Genomic DNA, 19,630 nt, shown 5'->3' on the forward strand with positions numbered 1-19,630 from the left:
CTTCTACCCGGGGTTTCCTCCTAACTTCTTCCACACAACTGAAAACTGGGAGCACACACAGCTTCCAAACCCGGGTAGAACACAGTTTTTGATTGTGTGAATGACCTCAATGTCACACACACACACCCCAAAAACACAACACAAACGCACATGCAGTTTACCACACTGATCAAAAAGGCTATTGTAACAGAATTATAGGCAGAGGCTACAACAAAGAGAACCATTCTTAAAGCAGCAGCTGTCTATGAATTTCAGAAGCAATTTGTGATGAAGGGACAGGATGAGGGTCTCCTGTTCAAAAACAGGAAGTCAAAAAGGCTCTTGGGCATGCCTGAGTACTTCTCTAGACTGTGGTCAGTAGGGATGTGTGTGAACTGTTCATGCAGGCTCAGGTGGGGCAGGGAGCAGTTCCCTTAAGGAGCAGGTAAGCAGGTCCTTTCCTGCATTGCTGCCACCCCACCGCAGGCATGGCGCTCACTCAAGCAAAGGCCGTACACAGCTGCAGTGCTGTTCCCTGCAGACTGTGCATGGCGTCGGGACGCACATGACCGGCACACCCAGCACATTATGTTCTGCGGGGCTGTGCAGGTCTCATGATTCCAAGAAAAATGGGGAACAGGGATTTGGGGTCGTGAAGGTGGATGGGAGGAAGTAGCCTATTCTTCGCCATTGGAAGGAGCTCTGTCCAGTCCCTTCTGGTTTATGAGGCAGCAATTAAAAACAGCCATAGATTGGGTGATGGGAAAGTGCACGTACTGCAAGAAGTGTTTTGAAAGTTTTACAGCCAGTCACCTGGCTGAACTGGCAAGTTCCTTTAAATAGAAGAGGAGCCTGTCTGTTCCACTGCATGAAACCTGAAAGCAGTAAAAAGCTTTCAAAATTCCTCTGGCGGCATGTAAGAATCTCCTCTGCACTATGACCTAGAGACATTCTGCTGGAGTTATCAACACCTTTCCTTACTCTGCTACTTTACTCCCTAGGCCAGGTATTTATTTAAGTTCAGATTCTCAACGTTGGTAGATGGTCAGCCTGTATACAGATGCATGTATGGGTGGGGAGGAGAAATATAGAGACGTACATGCCCGCTCTCCAGTGTATATAGGTTCCAAAAATGATCTGAACTCGACGTTTAAGATCACAGGGCTGGTTGAGACTGGGCTGTGACACTAGGGGGAGTACACACACTGCTTGATGCCGAACTGGTTCGCCTCAAACTGGACCAGTTCAGCAGCTCGATTGTGAACCCAACCAAGGGTGGTTCAGTCCATGACTGAAACAAACCAAGCCCGGTTCAGGTGGACTGGTTCGGCATCGGACGGTGGGGGAGCAGCAATAAAAAGCGTTTATAAAGTGCTTAACACCCCAGCGCGGCTGCCGGTGCCCCTCTTGCCCCCACCCCCCAGCAGAGCCCAAGCGCACGGCGACCCCTGTTTAGCAAGCCGCCTGCACAGCAGCGGCACAGTTCTAGCCTCCGTGGATGCACGGGAGCTGGAACCACACTGCTGCTGAGTGGGTGGCTTGCTAAGCAGGGGTCGCTGTGCACTTGGGCTGTGCTGGGCGGGCTCAGTAGCAACACCAACAGCTGCGCCAGTAAGCACTTTAAACGACTTTTCTTGCCACTGACACTCCACCCCCCCGCCTTTAGTGGATCCCTCCACCCATTTACTTGTTAAGGGGAATCTTCACCAGATTCCCCTTTACAAGTAGAGCTGCTTGAACTGCCAAACTGGTTTGGTCAAAATGGACTGGACTGGCCAGTTCGGCTGAACCAGTTCGGAGACATGCGGTTCGGTTTGAATTCGATCTGAATTCGAACCGAACCATGGTTTTTTGTTCATGCACACTCCTACGAGACACTCTTATGCTGTACTGGTCAAATACTATCTGATCTTTTCAATAGTTCTCTCTATGCTGATGTAATGCCAGTAGGGTTGCCAGCCTTCCAGGAATCAGCATCAATCTCCAGGAGACCACTGAAAGCAATCCTTGAAATTTAATGACTTGATACTGTGATTATTGGGAAATGAAATCTCCAAAAATAGCTTAAATCAGAGTTGACAATCCTACTCTGAGCAGATGTCACCTCAAATGTATGGAGATGGGATGGGATGAGGTGGCAGGGCCAGCAGGTACAATCCCGATTCCCTTCCCCACACATACATTTGCCCAGGGCTTCCAGAATCTTCTGAAGGCTCAAAGGTTTGTTGCTACAACTCTTGATTCCATACTCCTGCTAGTCAGCACTGCAGACTTCTATTTTCCCTGATTATGAACAATACAAAGAAATGATTTGATATGCTTTGTTCTCACCCTTTCTGGTCTACCTTAAGTGCCCTGTTATATCATAATGTGTTAACAATTCTGGAAACAGCTATACATGAATCTCCTACTAAGCGATTTCACAATCTTAGCTTGTGACCTGGCACATGATGCAAAGGTTTGCCAGGGAAGTGATTTTTATTTTTATTTTATTTTTTAAACCCTACTGTGTTTGTTTTTTCTCTCACCATAATAACCAACCTACCAAGACTTTTGAGGAAACCACAAAGCCTCTTGGCTGCTTCGCTTACACAGAGACTGAATTTAGCAGCAAAATAAGGCAGGGACTGAGGGCATATAGAGACTGCCAACACTTTGTGTTTTGAGGTATCGCATTTCTGGAAAACAATACATGACAAAACAGACAAGTGGATTAGTGCAATGGCGCAGAGGATACGTTATGCATCAGAAGCCAGCCTCCGAATCCAGCCTTTCAAGTAGGGTTCCAGGGAGCATGCCTTGCAGCTCCTCCCTCCCACTTCATGCTTTAGGACATCAATGTGGTGGGCACTATGCTAAGGAAGCTGCCGGTCTCTCTTTCTCATTCCCCAACACACACACACAGACACACACACACACACACTTAAAATCAGGAAAAGAAAGATCCCCCATTTGGAAGTTGTCACAGTATACCACTTCATTCCTCCAGGCAGAAGCACAGTACTGTGTTATAGTGGCCACTGGTGTTATTTCGCTTTCTTTCTGTCCTTGCCTTGACACCACAAAGGAGGGCTGAGCTGCCAGCACAGCCCAGCCAAGGAAACACAAGGCCACATAAGGTATTACTTTAAATGCACAGTCTGAGCCATTTGTAAACAAAAATAGAACATGTAGAGCCCCACCACCACACACACACACACACATTTGCATGGGGACTCCAATGTATGAAGGTTTAGCTTCCCTTCCCTGCACACCACAGCCCTGATCCAGACTGAGGGTGGTCTGTGAGCTATTTACCCCAGGAGGAAGCTTCCATGAGCACCAATGGGACCTTCCTCTCATGGTAAACAGCACATGCGAGAAGGCTGGATTGAAACTGTGGCAAGAGAAAGACTTGACATCCCCCTATGCTGTGGTTGTGATCCAGATTTTTGCTTAGCCAACAAGCCCAGGAAGCTTAAAAACTTTGCATATTTAAAGAAATATATATGTCGTTTGACCCACAGAATTCTACTAAGAAGACAGAGAGGGAAAGGAAAGCCATTCCTGCCAGGGAGATAAACAGTACAGTTCTATGGGGATGGAGCTCCAGATTCGCTTTCTTCTGAACTTTTAAAGGATTAAAGGCAAGATACTGGATGGGGCTGTAAGCCAATGATCATAATGCTGTATTGTCTTTCCTCCTACTACATCCTGCCATGGAGTGAACAGAAATAAAACCCCACACAACAACAACAAAACAGGATGACTATTCATGCAACAGCAAGTAATACCAGTGGGAGAACAAAAGACACAGGTAAGATCAGTAATTTACTGAAGAACTGAGCTAAAGAATTATTGTCCTATGAATTTTGAGCACAGCTTTTAATCAAGAACAGAATCTATATAATCTCTCACGTGCCTTAAATGAAAAAGTATTCTGCAGCAAATGTCTGCATTTATATTCTGCTCAAAATTCATATGGCAGTTCAATAAACAATTATTACAGCTTTGGCTTTTATTCTGCTGAGAAACAAGGGGCCATTTCACAAACTGGACCGGGTCTCACAATCAGTGAGACCCGGTTTGTGGCAGTGAGTGGGAAGGGAGCCCTGGGCAGCTGGAACAGCTTCCCATACGATTGCCAGCTCCGTGATGGAGCTGGCAAGGGCTGGGGGGAGCAGGGGCCAATTGGCCACCGCAAGCTCCAGCATACCGTGCGCAAGCGCACAGTGCATGCTGGAGAGACCCCCGGAGCCAGCTTTTCGCCTCCCATCCGGGGGTTTCCTCGTGAGTAGCCACACTGCGGAGCCGTGCCGTGGCTACTCATGATCCAATCGCCCGGGTTTGCGGAGCACTCGCTCCACAAACCCGGGCCAAGGGGCGGGCTACTTGAGTGGGTTAGCCGCTCAAGAACCACCAGGCTTGCAGCCGAGCCTGGTGGTTCTTACGATTAGCAAAAATCGGGCTAAGCTCCCCTAGCCTGATTTTTGCTAATCGTGAGAATAGCCCCACTATGCAACAAGCCCAGGTAAACTGAATGTATATTTGACCAGAAGCCGCAAACCATCCTGAGTTTTTTGAGCATGAGAGAAATGCAGACAGTCTTGAAGTTGGGAGGAAAGTTCCTAGGAGATCAAGTGAAACCAGAGAATGTGAATCAATGTGAACCAGAGAAGGCAGAATGAGCCAGGGAAGCAATCAATTTTAAAAATGGAAAGGGAACAAGTCAAAAGAATAAATAGTTGGTTCACTGCATCAGGAACTTTCAGTTTCTCCCCCGCTCTCTCACTCTTTCTTTTACCTTGTTAAGATTCAGTACATGGAAGAGCTCCTTCTGATTCTGCTGAAAAACTCTGACTGCTTCATCTGGAGTTATGCAGTTGTCACAAGCTAGGCAGTCACTAAGGAAAATTTTGGCATTAGCCAGCTTATGGTATTCACTTATCTGAAAATGGAAAAACACAATCTTAGTAACAAAAAGGATATCTATGTAGCTCTATTACTCCCAAAAATGTAGCACATTTCAAGATTTCTGTGTGTGGCTAATCTGATTGTTAGCAGTAAGTATTGTCAGAAGTGAAGCACTAGAGACTAATCAAAGGTTGAAGTTTTGATCCGGGATTGCTGATCTTTGATTCTTTTTTAAGGTCCCCATTAGTCAAAGGCTATGGTAGTTGGATTTTTCAGGAGGAGACAGAAGAGTGTGCACCTAGTATACTTCATCAACAGCTGGAGGAATGTATAAATGCCAATTAATGGATCTTTTCAAGCTGTCTAATTATAAGTTAGGTCTACTTGATTTTAATGGGATTTACTTCCAAGCAAGAATGCAGAGGATCAAGCGGAAAGTTTGTGCTTTGGGGTACAAACTTTTCCACATAGCTTGGACTATGTGGAAAAAGTAAATGTCATATTCAGACATTTTTGTGGCACCTTTGAGAATGCCCTCCGCAGGAAGATTCCCTGGCATGAACACTTGCGTTCTTTTTGCACCAGATGAAATTTTCATGTTCCCAAACCCTTCCAAATCAACTGGTTTTACCTGTTGCTCTGATTTCTTTTTTTTTATTGCTCTGCTTTTTAAATTGCCATTTTACTTTTTAGATTTTCTTTTAACTATATTCATATGTTTATATCAGTGGGGGAAATTCAGTTGAGGGTTTCATTTAAAAAGCAGGAGATAAACAGCATATATCTTAATGAAGAAATCGGAATAACCTGTTGCCAGAAATTATAATTCAGGCAACCATAGCCTACTGATATAGAAATATTTCCTGCTGAGCAACATACACATCGTGTGATGCTGAATAAACAAGAAAATATTTGGATCTATAGACTCAAGACCCTAATACCTCATGGATTGAATTTGGAGGATGATACATAAAACCTTCTTACAATCATCTTCAACACTCCTCTGTGTGTGTGTGTGTGTGTTTGTGTACACATAACATCTGTGGGGTAGACTATAATATTAAAAATACAAAACATCCCAGTGAATCTATGCTTGTCTATTGCTAGATGAAACAATTTCAGAACATTTTACTGGTTTTACAACATTTTACTGATTTCACAATATGAGTAAATTAAGAGACACGTTTGCCACCTCAGAAAAATGTAGAAAATATGTGTAAAAAATATGTGCAAGAATTCTGTAGAACTAGTATATTGTAGGACACAAAATAAGAAACCTTACTCAGCTAAACCAGAAAGCGAGACTGTTCTCATGTGCAGCCTAAACCAGGCTAGGGAAGCCCAGCTTGGGTTAGGCTGCGTGTGAGAATCGCCGGGATCGTGCCCAATCCTGATGGGGCAGCGACGCCTAGCCCAGCTTTTTAGCTCAGAACCTAGTCAGGGTTATAGGAGCAAGTGCTCCCTTAACCCGGGCTTCCTGCGTGTGTCTCTTCAAGCTGCATTCAGCTTGAGGAGACACAGAGATGAGCGCCTAGAGTGCTCATCCCCTGGGGGAATTCCCCAATGCACTGTGCTTAGCATGTGGTGCATTGTGGGATACCCGGAGGCCAGGACGCGTCATCCCGGTTCTCTGAAAATGGATCATGTGGGAGCGCAGACAGAGCTCTCAGCAACCTTTTGCCAATCGTCTGCAGGGAAGGTGAGCAAAGCGAAGATGGGAATTGCCACAACTAACTTCAGCTGGATCTGAGTCAATATGATTAGATTAACAAAAAGCAGTATTACCTCTTCATTTTCATTATTTGAGTTGAGAACATCAGCCGCTGTATTTTGCTTGTCGTCATTTTTCTGTTTTTTGCTACATTCCTGCAATATATCATAGGTTTTAGTCACAAAAGAAGCAAAATTACTGCTCAAAAGAGCTTGGGATGTGATAAGGGGATATTTTTGAGCATGCCTTCATTCTGTCTGAGCTCCATTTCCCCAGTATATTTTTTTACAGGCCAAATGACAAGTAGATCTTGATATATTGTTGTGGTTTAGGTAGGAGATGATGCTTTGCAGAACAATTTTAAAAATATATATTAATGCCCTACCTTAAGAAGTCTCATTCTAAATTTCATCAGAGAAAGCAGGAAAAACAGACAGGGCAAGGGTAACATTCTGCCTTAAAGTCTGGGAGGATTTCTGACCCCAAACAGAAAAAAATAAAAATTAAGTAACAGGAATCCATGTATGTATGATATAGTATATAGGGTATATACTATATTAACCTGAACTGAAGACTACTCTGAATTCATGACAACCCCTTCAAAAAGTAGAGGTTAAATACAGCTTATACCTACATTTATTCAAGAGCAGCAGGACTCTGAATTTAAGACAATCTACTGATTTCAATTTTTTATTTTTTTTAAGGGTGGGTGGGTGGGAGGAAACCACTATTGGATTCAGGTAAATACAGTATTGATTGTTTATCAGAATGGGATAGGCATGTGCCCGAAATGTTTCGGAGGCCATTATAAAGGCCTCTGAAGTGTTTCGGCGCTGGGGGGGGGGCGTTTCGGTGTTTTGGCGCCGATGGGGGTAGTAGTTTAAAGGTGGGGGAGGGTTACTCACCCACCGGCGCTCTGTTATCTTTAAGCCCCTTGAGACGGCAGCGTTCCTCCCTGCCACCCCGTTTTCCCCATTGGCTGGAAGTGGCCAGAAGTAGTGAGCGCGCATGCACCCGTTGCGTGCATGCACCCATCTGCCGTGCGCGTGCACGATGGGCGCACACGCACTTGCTACTTCCAGGGATGAACGCTGCCGCCCCGAGGGGCTTAAAGATAACAGAGCACTGGCAGGGGAAATGCGGCGGAAGGAGTGAGTACACCCCCCTCGCCCTTAAAGTACTACCCCTGCCAGCGCCGAAGATATTCGTGCACATTCCTAGAATGGGATGCCTACTTAGAGCCAGACATCCAAGGGTTAAGTGAGATAATCCTGCATATGCTGCCCTAAAATTCTAGGAGGAAAGGGCAGGATATAAATAAATAATCATCATGAATGGATAATTATTAATCAACAACCTCGCTTTCAAAGTGGGGGGAGCATCCAAAGCCTTTGACTAAGTCAATGGAAAAAGGCAAGTCCTGTAGAATGGAAACCACAGTGAGAAATGGGTACAATCAATTTTGAAATCACCATTTAAGATCTGTATGTGTCTACCATATAACTAGTTAGCACACTAGAGGTTGCTGGTTCGAATCCCCACTGGTATGTTTCCCAGACTATGGGAATAATAATCATCATGAATGATTATTCTATGGAAAACCCATAGAGTTCCCATAGACTATGGGAAACACCTATATCAGTCAGCAGCGATATAGGAAGATGCTGAAAGCATCATCTCATACTGCATGGGAGATGGCAATGGTAAACCCCTTCTGTATTCTACCAAGAAAACCACAGGGCTCTGTGGTCGCCAGGAGTTGACACCAACTTGACAGCACACTTTACTTTTACTGTATAACATACATATAAACATTTGAAATACAACTATCAGCCCAACCCTTGTAGAGCTATTAGGTGTGCCTGAAATCAATTGACTCAGGTGTTCCTAATTCTGCATCAGACCGCGCTATAAGGAATATAATCCAGAACAGCATCTTCTGGAGCAGGTCATTCTCTAATAATAATGAAAACTGAGTCTACAGGCATACTCTCCTGAGTATTATTAATGACCACAGAAACTACATTCGAATGGAATCTGTTGGTGCATGTGCCCTTGTTGTTCACTGTGTGATTCTATGTTCTAATTTCTGGGTCACAGTAAATTCAAATAATTTAAGGTATGGTTTTCCAAACAGAGAGTGTGTCCTCCGTAGATGCCTTGACAAACTGGACCAGATGCTACTAAGTCAGGGGCTTAAACTAGGGCATACCATCAAGCTACTATATGCACAAGTGCCTAATTCCCAAGGTGCACCAAACACATTTAGGAAACAAAGACAGTTCTTGAGAGCCCACTAGACAGGGTACAGCCCCAGGCCACAATGCTAGTGTATAGAGCTAGGAAGCTGTACTTAACTGAAAAGACTAAAAGCTAAGAGAATTGTTTGAAAAGTAATGGCAAAAGGGCTACTCAGACTGTATGTCAAAAATAATGCAGTTAATTCCCCAACGCTCCCATGTATATAGAATATGCAAAATTGATCTAGCACTCTATTATTATAGAGTGTTTTGTCCAGGAGGAAAGTTCATAGTGCCCCACATCACAGCCTAGTCATGTTCTGGTTGAGAAATTGAAAACAAAACCCTTTTAACTAAATTGGTTACTTGTAACTGACACTGTTATTAGAATCCAATGAACCTTGACTCAATAATACTTATTGAGTTCTATGGGACTTACTCTCAGGGTGCATAGGATTGCAACTGTGCAGCCTAATCCTATGCACATTTACCCAGAAGTAAGACACATTCAGTGGACCGACCTGCCAATAAGTGTGCATAAGACTGCAGCTCTAGGATCACATAAATTATAAGAAAACTACTCACCTTTTTGGTGCAATTCTCACACTTCATTTGTGGGTCTTTGTGTTACTTTCTTTGGTGTCTTTTTAATTTTTCTAAACTGAGTCTCCTTCTATAGGTTGCTGGTTCTTGTCTCTTGCATGAAAGAGATCTGGAAGAGGAAGCAGCCGTCCCTAATGTTCAGTTCCCTGAAATGATAAAGGTACAACAAGAGGGATGGTGGTTGTCCTTTATTGCTATCAGTGCCTTTCAGCCCTCTGATAACTATACTTCTCTTTGAATGGGACTTTCTGGGACCAATGAAAAGCCTGAAAGGCAAGTCTGTTTGACTGCTCAGCTCAGCTGACAGTTATTGCTAAATGGGCGGGTCTTTTACAGGATCATGTGTTTTGAAAGTGGGATGGTTTTAATCCTCCAACATTGCAGAACAGACTCATCCGACGTGGAAAGACTGTTATATTCCAGGATGTTTGCTTTCCTGTCAATCATTAACCCTAGCAATTTTTATTTTATTGCACCATTTGTAAAACAACACCTTGCTTCTCCTCCCATGGAAACCAAGACTATTCTTTGATCTTGTAGTAGCTACACATCTCTGGAGCACAGAGAGCAGAGAGGAACGCCAAACTCTCCAGTTCAGTCATGAGGTGACAGTGAGTCAGGGAAATGCACAACCATTCTTAATGATGTGCACGCAAAAGGTCACCTTGGATATACACTATTCATATTGTGTCCTGTTCAAGACTAGGGCTAGTTCATTCTCACACGAACTGCAAAGCTGACCTGCAAAATGTAGAATGTTGAAATCCTAATAGTTAAATACATCTATATGCCTTTTGTTCACCATCACATGGGTTATCAGCTGGTTTCTCCCAGGTGTCAGTGCTCCAAAGCATGAGGCAAGTTGCCATGTGAACACAGGAAGCTGTCTTAGACTGAGTCACGCTATTGGTCTATTAGTTCAGTATTGCTTACACTGATTTGCAGCGGCTCTCCAGCATTTCAGAAATGGGTCTTTCCCAGTCCTATCTGGAGACTGAATCTGGAACCTTTAGCGTGCAAAGCATGTGCTGTACCATTGAGCTATGGTAGCTCTCCTAATCCCACTCATTTCTTTCAGTATTGTTTGTCCTGAATGGGCAGCTACATATATACTACTAACAAATGCCTAGGATTACCAGAGATCTTCCTGTATTTCACCTTACGGTTTCATCAAACATGATTGCTGTCCTTAAATTCAGAACACCATAGCTCCAAAAGGCAGATTCCACAGATCAGCAGTATCTATGTTTTTTAAATGTGGGTCAGTGGTAAAGAGCCATTTCTACAGAGCCATTTCTAAAGAGTCTACAGCGAGCATGCGGGACATACCTAAGTACCCACACACATTTCAGGGCTTCAACAAACGTGGTGCACTTTTGTTGCACTGAGTAGCAGAATACATCCCACTCAGCAGGGGCAGTTGCCATCCAACCTTGTCTTACAATGAAAATAGGCTACAACAGCTCTCTGGCCAAGTTTCTTCCACCACTTGTGAATGATCTCTAGAAGCTGGTTGAGTGCCTGGTTGAACCAAGAGATCAATGCAGTGGCTACATCTTGGAACACCAATCTTCAGGCAAATGTAACATGTGCATGACAAGCTGTGAACGTCTGTATATTTAGAAATATGGAGTAACACCTGGTTTCCTTAATAGGATGAAGGGCCAGTCCCAACGTTACCATAATATATGAACACCACCCTCGGGGAATCTACTGGAAGTACTCACATCTAATGTGAAGGACACCTCAGTCTGCAGGGCACTGCAGCGCTCTTCTCTTTAGAAGCCCAGTGCTAAACACATCTACTTGGAAGTAAGACCTACTGATTTCAAGGATGCTTAGGATCACAAGGAGGGAGACCACATAATGTACTCCCCTACCCCGAAATAATCCAGCTAGAAAGCTCTCTTCTGTTTCCTGTGAGGTCTTGTTCTCTGCTAAAGTATTTAATAGCTGCCTTTTTAAAAACAACAACAACCAGCCCTGGTACACTTTATCTCAGGGATTATATAAAATGATACTCTGCGTGTGGCAATTTGAGGGAGTCCTGGATTCTCTGATCCTTTGGAATGGAAAGCGGCACAAATTCACAGCATCCTCAGCGTTTTTCGTTGCAAGCTCTGCATAAAACGAACAATTATACAATCTTACTGTTGCAACCGCAAGTCATTACTTCTCCCCTGCAAATGCAGAAGAATGAAAGAAAGGGGGGAAAGGCACCATAACATGAGCACACACGGACATGCAGGAGCAAGCTGCGGCGGCGGCTGCAGAAATACAGTCCATACAAAGGAATGAAAAAGGGAAGGAGATCACAGTACCTTGTTGCATAATTCACTTAAGTCACAAACGGCATCCCGAGGAGAAATTAAATATCACCACCACAGCCCAAAAGATTGGTGCACGCGGTTAATCACGAGATGCACACAAAAAATCCAGGCCACAAGTGTGGGATCCTGAACGGTCCCTAAGAAGGATGTAAACGCTCTTCTTTTTCCTCCTATTTTTGGGGTAGCCGTGTTTGTCCTCCCTCCTCCCCTGCCGTTTGCAAGCGTTCATTGTAGACCTGAGAGCTGTCACGTAGTCTGTAGCAGTTGCGTAGAAATACGAGGGACAGCTCCCCCTTGCGGCACAAACGTGGAAGTATATATTCTCACACACCATCCCGTGCTTAAAAGACGTAGCGGGAGGACCAGAAAGAATCAAGGCGAGGACTGGAGGGTAGTCTCCAAAGTTATATATCACTAAGAAACCTAAGCAGCCGAGCTTTACTTTTGTCTTGAAAATAATAATAACAATAATCTCAGCTCTCTCCTACTGGTCGTCCTGCTTGTTTTAAAACCAAACATCTGGTCTAGTCTAGTCTAGAGAGCCAGCGTGGTATAGTGATTAGAGTCCTGGACTAGGACCGGGGAGACCCGAGTTCAAATCCCCATTCAGCCATGAGACTAGCTGGGTGACTCTGGGCCAGTCACTTCTCTCTCAGCCTAACCTACTTCACAGGGTTGTTGTGAGGAGAAACTCAAGTATGTAGTACACCACTCTGGGCTCCTTGGAGGAAGAGCGGGATATAAATGTAATGATAATAATAGTCTAGTGCAGAGTTTCTCAACCACCGGTCCGGGGACCGCTGCCGGTCCCCGAAGGGTTGAGCGCCGGTCCCTGACTGGGAGTCAAACCCCCCCCCAACAACTGCAATCATGGCACTCACTTCCTCAATTTTGCACATGGTACGGAAGAGGAAGAGTATCACCTTCTTGTCCCTTGCCTCCACGTGCTGCTGTGATCTTCCTACAGCTATTTTATTCCCTATCTTTACAGCTTCAAACTGTATGCGGTGTGGAAGGTATGCCACCTGAAGGGCTGCCACTTGAAGGGCTGCTGGTTCTTGCATGCTCATTGTTTGCAGCCAAAGGTTGATTGATTGAAACCCAGCTGCCTATTGTGGTCGAGGCGCCTTGAGAGGGAACGCTGTTTCCCTCTTGCATCGGTGGGGTGTTGTGGTCCCTCTGCCCCCTGTAACCCCCTGGTCTGCACCGCCGGTGGAGGACGGCGGTCCCCTTTATGACCTCGCCGGGTGCGGGGGACAATCTCTGGCCGGGATCATGCCGTGGTGAGGGCTAAGCAGAGGAGGGAGGGAGGAGGGCCGCCTTGGCTCACCTCGCAGGTATGCGCGGGCAGCATGTGGGACCACGTGAGCTGCGTGGCCCCAAAGGCAGGCTGGTGTGATTGGCTCCCGCAGGGGAGTTGGGAGGGGGGCACAGAAGTGCACATTGTGAGAGAGGATGGGGAACACTTGCTACACTCTGGTGCGCAAGCACAGTGGTGGCAGCTCTTGGACCCAGGCGACCTTACGAGCACGGTCAAGTGCACCATTGCCTCACCCACCCTGAACAGTGCCTCGTCTCCCCAGCGAGGAAAATGAGGCATCTACCACTACAACGCCCCACACCCTCCGCCATCTCAGAATCACCCCCTTTCTTTTAATGCCAGGTCTCCACTGCTCTTCTTCACATTTTCTTTCACCATTAAAAAAAAACCCATTCCCAGCACCTGCCATGTAACGAATTTAACGAGTTTTGGAGGAGCTGCACGGGTTTCATTAGGTCCACCTCACAAAGTGCACATCTAAGAGCAGGATCCAGATCAAGTCAGGTGATCATGACCAAGCAGCATTGACACAAATGAGAGATGACTAAATTAATTTCAGTGGGTGGTCGTGACTAACGTTGTCTGGATCCTGCCCTGCGACTACACAACTCCTGCTAAAACTCCACCTCCATCATGAGAGGGTTAAACTGTAGATTTCCGGCTCTACTGAGCTTACCCTGCTCTCCTCTCCTCACCTCCTTTTTGCTTTGCTTGACATCCAGCCTGATGAAGCATTTTGGGGGATTCAAAAGCTTGCTTGTGCGTTGTTTTCATTGCCCCCATGTAGCTTTTGAATTTTTCTAATGGCCCAACATCCCCTCTCCATTGAGTAATCACAAGCACCTCCACCCCCACCCCACACATACTGAAGACATACTGGAGACAAATTTGTTCACCCAGGCTTTTAGATTCAGGGGTTCTCAACCTTGGGTATCCAGACGTTGGTAGACTTCTACTCCCATAATCCCCAGCCATAATGGCCAAATGCCATTGTGGTTGGGGGTTATGGGAGTTTAAGTCCACCAACATCTGGGGACCCAAGGTTGAGAACCCCTAATATTCCATGTTTGCAAAAGATTCCAAATTTAATTATTTTAATGCTTATATTATTTTAATTGTAAACTGCCCAGAGATGCAAGTTTTGGGCAGTATAGAAGTCTGATAGATAGATAGATAGATAGATAGATAGATAGATAGATAGATAGATAGATAGATAGATTTGAAACCCCTTTACTAACTGCCGGTCCGGGAAACTGCGCATGAAGAATGTAGCGGTCCTTGAAACTCTGCACGAAGAATTTAGCGGTCCTTGACTCCAAAAAGGTTGAGAAACACTGGTCTAGTGTTTTTAACAACCTACTGCCAAGGATGTTTTAGGTGCAGATATCCATCCTGTTTAGAGCAAGGCAAAAGAGAAGGATGCCGGTTCGAATCCCCGCTGGCATCTTTCCCAGATGGGAAACACCTGTATAGGGGAGCAGTGATCAAGGAAGATGCTGAAAGGCATCATCTCATACTGTGTGGGAGGTAAACCCCTCCTGTATTCTATCAAAAGAAAACCACAGGGCTCTATGGGCGCTAGGAGTAAATTGACTTGACAGCACACTTTACCTTTATTAGACACTAAATGGTCCACTGGTTGTCCAGATGCTTATGATTCTGCATCTCTGCTTTTTGCTCTGCTTGCTTATTTCTGGCTTCCAGGCCCCTTCTAAATGTTATTCTTTCTCACATTCACTTGTTTGTTGCTGCTCAGGACTCTGAGCAACAGACTCCCAGTGATCCATCGAAGCAGCCTCCACTGACCCTCTATGTGAAATGTAAATTGAATGCGTACAGGGAAAGGTGGTGGTAATAATTAAGTAGCTGGGTAGAGCCAGAAAACTCCACCTATCTGCCATATATAACTATAACTATAACTATAACTATAACTATAACTATAACTATAACTATAACTATAACTATAACTATAACTATAACTATAACTATCTGCCATATGTAACTATAATAGAGCAAGGGAGACATTGTCTGGGGGCCCACTGCCTTGGGGGGGGCCCAGAGGCAAGTCACATGACTGACTCCCCCAGCTGCTGTTAGAGTTTGTTGATTTTTTACCCACAATAGGTAAAACAGCAGAGCACTAAGGAATGAGCACACACTCCAGTTACAGAGTAGGTAGCAGAGGATGGTTTGGATATTGCAGCTATTTAAAGAAAAGACATGGAGATCCTTGTAGGACTAAACACTAAATATTTATTGGTTAAATACACTTAGATAGGAAAGACCTATCTCTAATCTAAAGGACTCCATAGTGGATAGGTAAGGAGAGAGAGAGAAGTTTCCACCTGCTCTCTAGAAGGAAAGGAAGGATTGTAACTCAGCACAGGAAGTGCTGCAGAGTCAGTTCAGGGGTCATAGAGTAGGGATAGATAGGGAGACCCTGACTCACTGTCTCTACTCCCAATGCCCCTAGTGTTCATTAGGACAGTTGGTGCAAAAGGTTGATGCACTGGAAGTTCATCTCCAACAGCCGCACACCCGCCCGGGTTTCCTTAAGTTGTATTCATCCTCCGAAATGGATGTGAGTGTTAAGACCTGGAGCTACCAGAACAGCATGTCTTTCTCTAGTACCATGAAATGACTCGCATCGTCCACAATTTACAACCCCTTAAAAAAATAATTTTGGATGATGTTCTATTGTGGCACATAGGTTATACGTGCCACAATTTTACTATGCTTTTTGTTACCACTATTCAACCTCATTTAAAAATTCTTTACTTCACGAGCTGAACTTCAGTGAGGGGGGCGGCATTTTAGAATCTTGTCTCTGGGCCCACTCCAACCTTGCTATGCCCCTGCTTCGCCATCCTGCCCCAGGGTCTGTTCAATATCACATCCTAGTTTGAGGAGCACCTCTGTTCCTTGGGACTGAGTTCATGAGTGTTTCCTAGATAAGCAGACTAAAAAAGATGGCCTTGAATTTTGTTCACCAAAGAACTTAGGGGCAAACACATTTTTCCTTCACAGCACTGAGTCAAAATAGCATATTCAGTCAACACTGTTTCTAATGAAAAGCAGAATACAAATCTATTAAATACATAAACAACTCCTGAAATGTAGGCTTCCTATATGTAACCCTATCTAACCTGTAAAATGTAGCCACAGGTGTTCATGGACATTCGATCTTCCACATGTATATTTAAGATCCTTTGCACTTCTTCAATTGTCTTTTGTGGCTTCTCTTCCTATGTTTATATGACCTGTTTACTTTGAGATAATCTGGAACAAGATGTGTTTTGTTATATGGTTACAGGCTTAATCACAGGCTAAAGTGATCTGCAAGAAGAGCCTATAGAGTGAAAGAAAGACTGGATGCCTCTTGAAAGACTGGATGCCTCTTGGTGTTTCTTCTCTGAACAACTGATACAATATATCACACTATACTGGATCGAGGAATCCAGAATTCTCTCCAAAAACCCAGTCACTTGAGAAAGCCCAAGATGACAGAAAGGCTGTTCTCATGACCAGCTATACCTAGGTAGGACAGCCCTATAGCCCAGTCATGAGAAGAGCTGGGATAGGTCCTGATCCCAGCACTCCACGACAGGGTTGCCCGTTTTTTTTTTACCCAGGCTAATGATGGGGTAGAACAGTATGGACGCACCCTTCTATCCCAAGAGCGCACAGCAGCAGGTGGAATCACCCAATGCACCACACTCCTGGCGCAGTGAATTGTGGGATGCCAGAGGATTTCCTGCTCCAGCTTCCAGCTCTGCCCCTCACCGCGGCGCTGCTTGCAGGTTGGGTGAGTGGCAGAGCAGTCAGGTAAGGGAGTTCGTGTGTGGGGAGGCAGGCAGGCAGGAGCCTGCATCCCCACCAATCCTCCCTCCCCAGCAAGGTTGTGAAAATGACCTCAGAGGCTCAGAGTGGTGATCACACTCTGATTTTCCATGTAAAGAAGGGTTGTTGGCTCAGGATGAACAACTGAATAGCATTGGGCTTCTCTGAGGCTGACAATGTGAGCTACGCTGAGGCTGATATTGAATCTGAAATGTTTGACAGTATAGTTAGTGGCTGACATATAGAGCAAGAGTGCACTGGGGCAGCAAGAGAACAGACTAACAGAACTTCCCAACTAATTGCACCAGTGCAGTGGCGAAGCAGTAATTTTTCACCCTCCTCTCCCCCAGGAAGTTCTCAATGCCACCAGAAGAAATGTCCCTGAGTCCTTGGGAACATATTTACAGGTGGCACAGAGGGTTTCCTGGAGCTTTCCCAGACAGCGGGCTTTACCATACTTGTTTACTGCAAGGCTGAGTTTGAATTGGCCCCCACCTCCCAAATGATGCAAAAAGTGGATGTTTTTACCCCGGACATAAATCGGCCTAGGCTCTAACATGCAATGAAAAACCCAAATTGTGTGTGAAGTGCTCCCCAATATCTCACATGGACTTTGGCGTAGATCCAGCTGAATGCACACCCTCCATTCCAGTGGAGAAGCAAGCTAAAAGCCCCATCTGGGAATGCTCCTGGGGAAGGGGAAGTTGTCAGAAACGACTGCTTCCCTGCTGCACCGGTGAAGTTAGTTGGGAAGTTCTGTTAAGCTGCTCTCTTGCTACACTGGTGCATCCTTGCTCTATATGTCAGCCAATATTTATTTCTCATAAATACTGGAGGTATGTATTGTGAAACTGAATTGGTGGCACAAGGCACAGAATTGCGGAGGTATAATTTGATGCACTAGTGAGAGACTCTTCCAATATGTCACTAATTTTTCTCTTGTGTTCTAATCAACTGTGTGTGATTTTATGATGCTGTAAGATTTGCCTTTACATCAAACTCCTTCTCCATCAAAGTTGATCTAATATTTTTAAAAGTTAGCTTGTTCTATGACTCTAAGTATCTGCAGTGTTGGGGAAGAATTCTCTTTTTCACTCAGTCAGATTGTCTGGCACGTTTTTGTTTGTTTGTTTTCCTGCATACCCCTGAATGATGTCTTGTATAGTTCACTTGCTTCAATCATTTGGGTGTGCATTGTTGTGTAATTTTTTGTCTTTCCAAGTATTTCTAGCACTTTGGACTCCCGTTTTCTCTGTCTATCTCATGGTAGTGGTGTGCAGAACATTGGCCTACTAGGCAATATTCAGCTACTGTCCAGCTCTAGAATTCAGTGATCTTATTATTTAGATTGTAGAGCGAGGCTTTTAATGACTCTTATTTCCAAATAGAACAACATTTCCCATAGGAGTTCTTAATGGACAGGAAGGCTCAAATGGAAATCTGCAGCCAGTCATGTAGAGCTGGTGTAGCGTAGTAGCTTAAGAGTATGAGCAGTGCTCTGGAAAATTCCTGGTTCAAATCCTGCCTTAGCCACGAGCCCTATGAGATGCAAGCCCACTATTTTTTCAACCTCAGCTCCTTAGCAATAGAGATATAATAGTGCTGGCCTATCTGAGTATTGCATTTAAAGTACTTTCTTTACATCATTTCAACAAACCTTACAATAGCCTGGTAAGATAGGCCAGCCTTATAAACAGTCTCTTGTTTTTCTCATGTGAGATGAGAAAGAACTAGGTTTAGGTGATCAGGCAAGATTGCTTAGAAAGTTAATAGCCCAGAAGAACGTTACTATCTTGCCTCTCCAACCTTACCTGTCATAGTCATGTATGGCACGATATGAATAGCCTGAAAGGGGTGGCGGTGGAAGAAACCAACTCTCTTCTGCGTCATAAAAGCTCCCTGCCTGGTTGCACTTCTGCATAACACTTCCTGCATTCAGCTGTAAGACTATTACAGACTCCAGATGAGGGCTTTTTCATCCCCACCCCCACCCCACTTCCCCTATTTCTGTGCATATGCATTTTTGCTTAAAATCGAGCCTGAATAAATAAATGCTTTGGGGAACTTGAATTCTTGCTCACTACCTTCGGCTATTTCAATTGTTTTGAAAAAAAAGTATTATCCTACTATTTTGTTTTGCCTTTCCTGGACTGACATGGCTGCTTACAATTTCAGTCAGGGGCGTAGCAAGATGTACTTAATACAAGAAACACCTCCCAGACCAGCCAGCATAGTGTGAAAGAAACAAGCCCCACACGTGCTCAAAACCCCCCACCCACCCCGCCACTGAAGCTCAGCTCAATATATATAAAAAGCCTATGTGCCACAATAGAACATCATCCTAAATTATTTTTTTAAAAGGTTTTGTAAATTGTGGATGAAGCAAGTCATTTAATGGTACTAGAGAAAGACATGCTGATCTGGTAGCTCCAAGTCTTAACACTCACATCAATTTCGGAGGATGAATACAACTGAAGGAAGCCCGGGCGGGTGCGCGGCTGGGGGAGTCAGTCATATGACTTGCCTCTGGGGGGCCCCCCAAAGCGTGGGGCCCCCAGACAACTGTCTCCCTTTGCCCTATTATAGTTACGCCCCTGATTTCAGTGTATTCCATATCTATTTAAGTCTTTTGTTATGACAAAGGGTAAACTACTGTTACTATTCATTCTCTCTCTCTCTCTCTCTCTCTCTCACACACACACACACACACACA

At 44.7% G+C, this 19,630-nt stretch overlaps 1 protein-coding gene across 2 annotated transcripts in view; it reads right to left on the reverse strand.

The window, feature by feature from the left end:
- The window catches only part of NARF (nuclear prelamin A recognition factor), a 34,276-nt gene extending 22,270 nt beyond the window's left edge, over positions 1 to 12,006 (reverse strand). The window contains exons 1-5 of one of the 2 annotated variants that reach the window (XM_053292062.1): positions 11,748 to 12,006; positions 9,409 to 9,535; positions 6,658 to 6,738; positions 4,763 to 4,906; positions 2,525 to 2,657 (exon numbers count right to left, since the gene is read on the reverse strand). In XM_053292062.1, the coding sequence (XP_053148037.1) occupies positions 2,525 to 2,657; positions 4,763 to 4,906; positions 6,658 to 6,738; positions 9,409 to 9,435 (385 nt within the window). In that variant the 5' untranslated portion in view covers positions 9,436 to 9,535; positions 11,748 to 12,006. Of the gene's footprint in view, positions 1 to 2,524; positions 2,658 to 4,762; positions 4,907 to 6,657; positions 6,739 to 9,408; positions 9,573 to 11,747 lie in introns of both variants that reach the window. The other variant, XM_053292061.1, reaches the window with a different exon arrangement.
- Between the last annotated feature and the right edge of the window lie 7,624 nt (positions 12,007 to 19,630).

The sequence above is a fragment of the Hemicordylus capensis genome, chromosome 2, assembly GCF_027244095.1.
Source record: "Hemicordylus capensis ecotype Gifberg chromosome 2, rHemCap1.1.pri, whole genome shotgun sequence".
NCBI lineage: Eukaryota > Metazoa > Chordata > Lepidosauria > Squamata > Cordylidae > Hemicordylus > Hemicordylus capensis.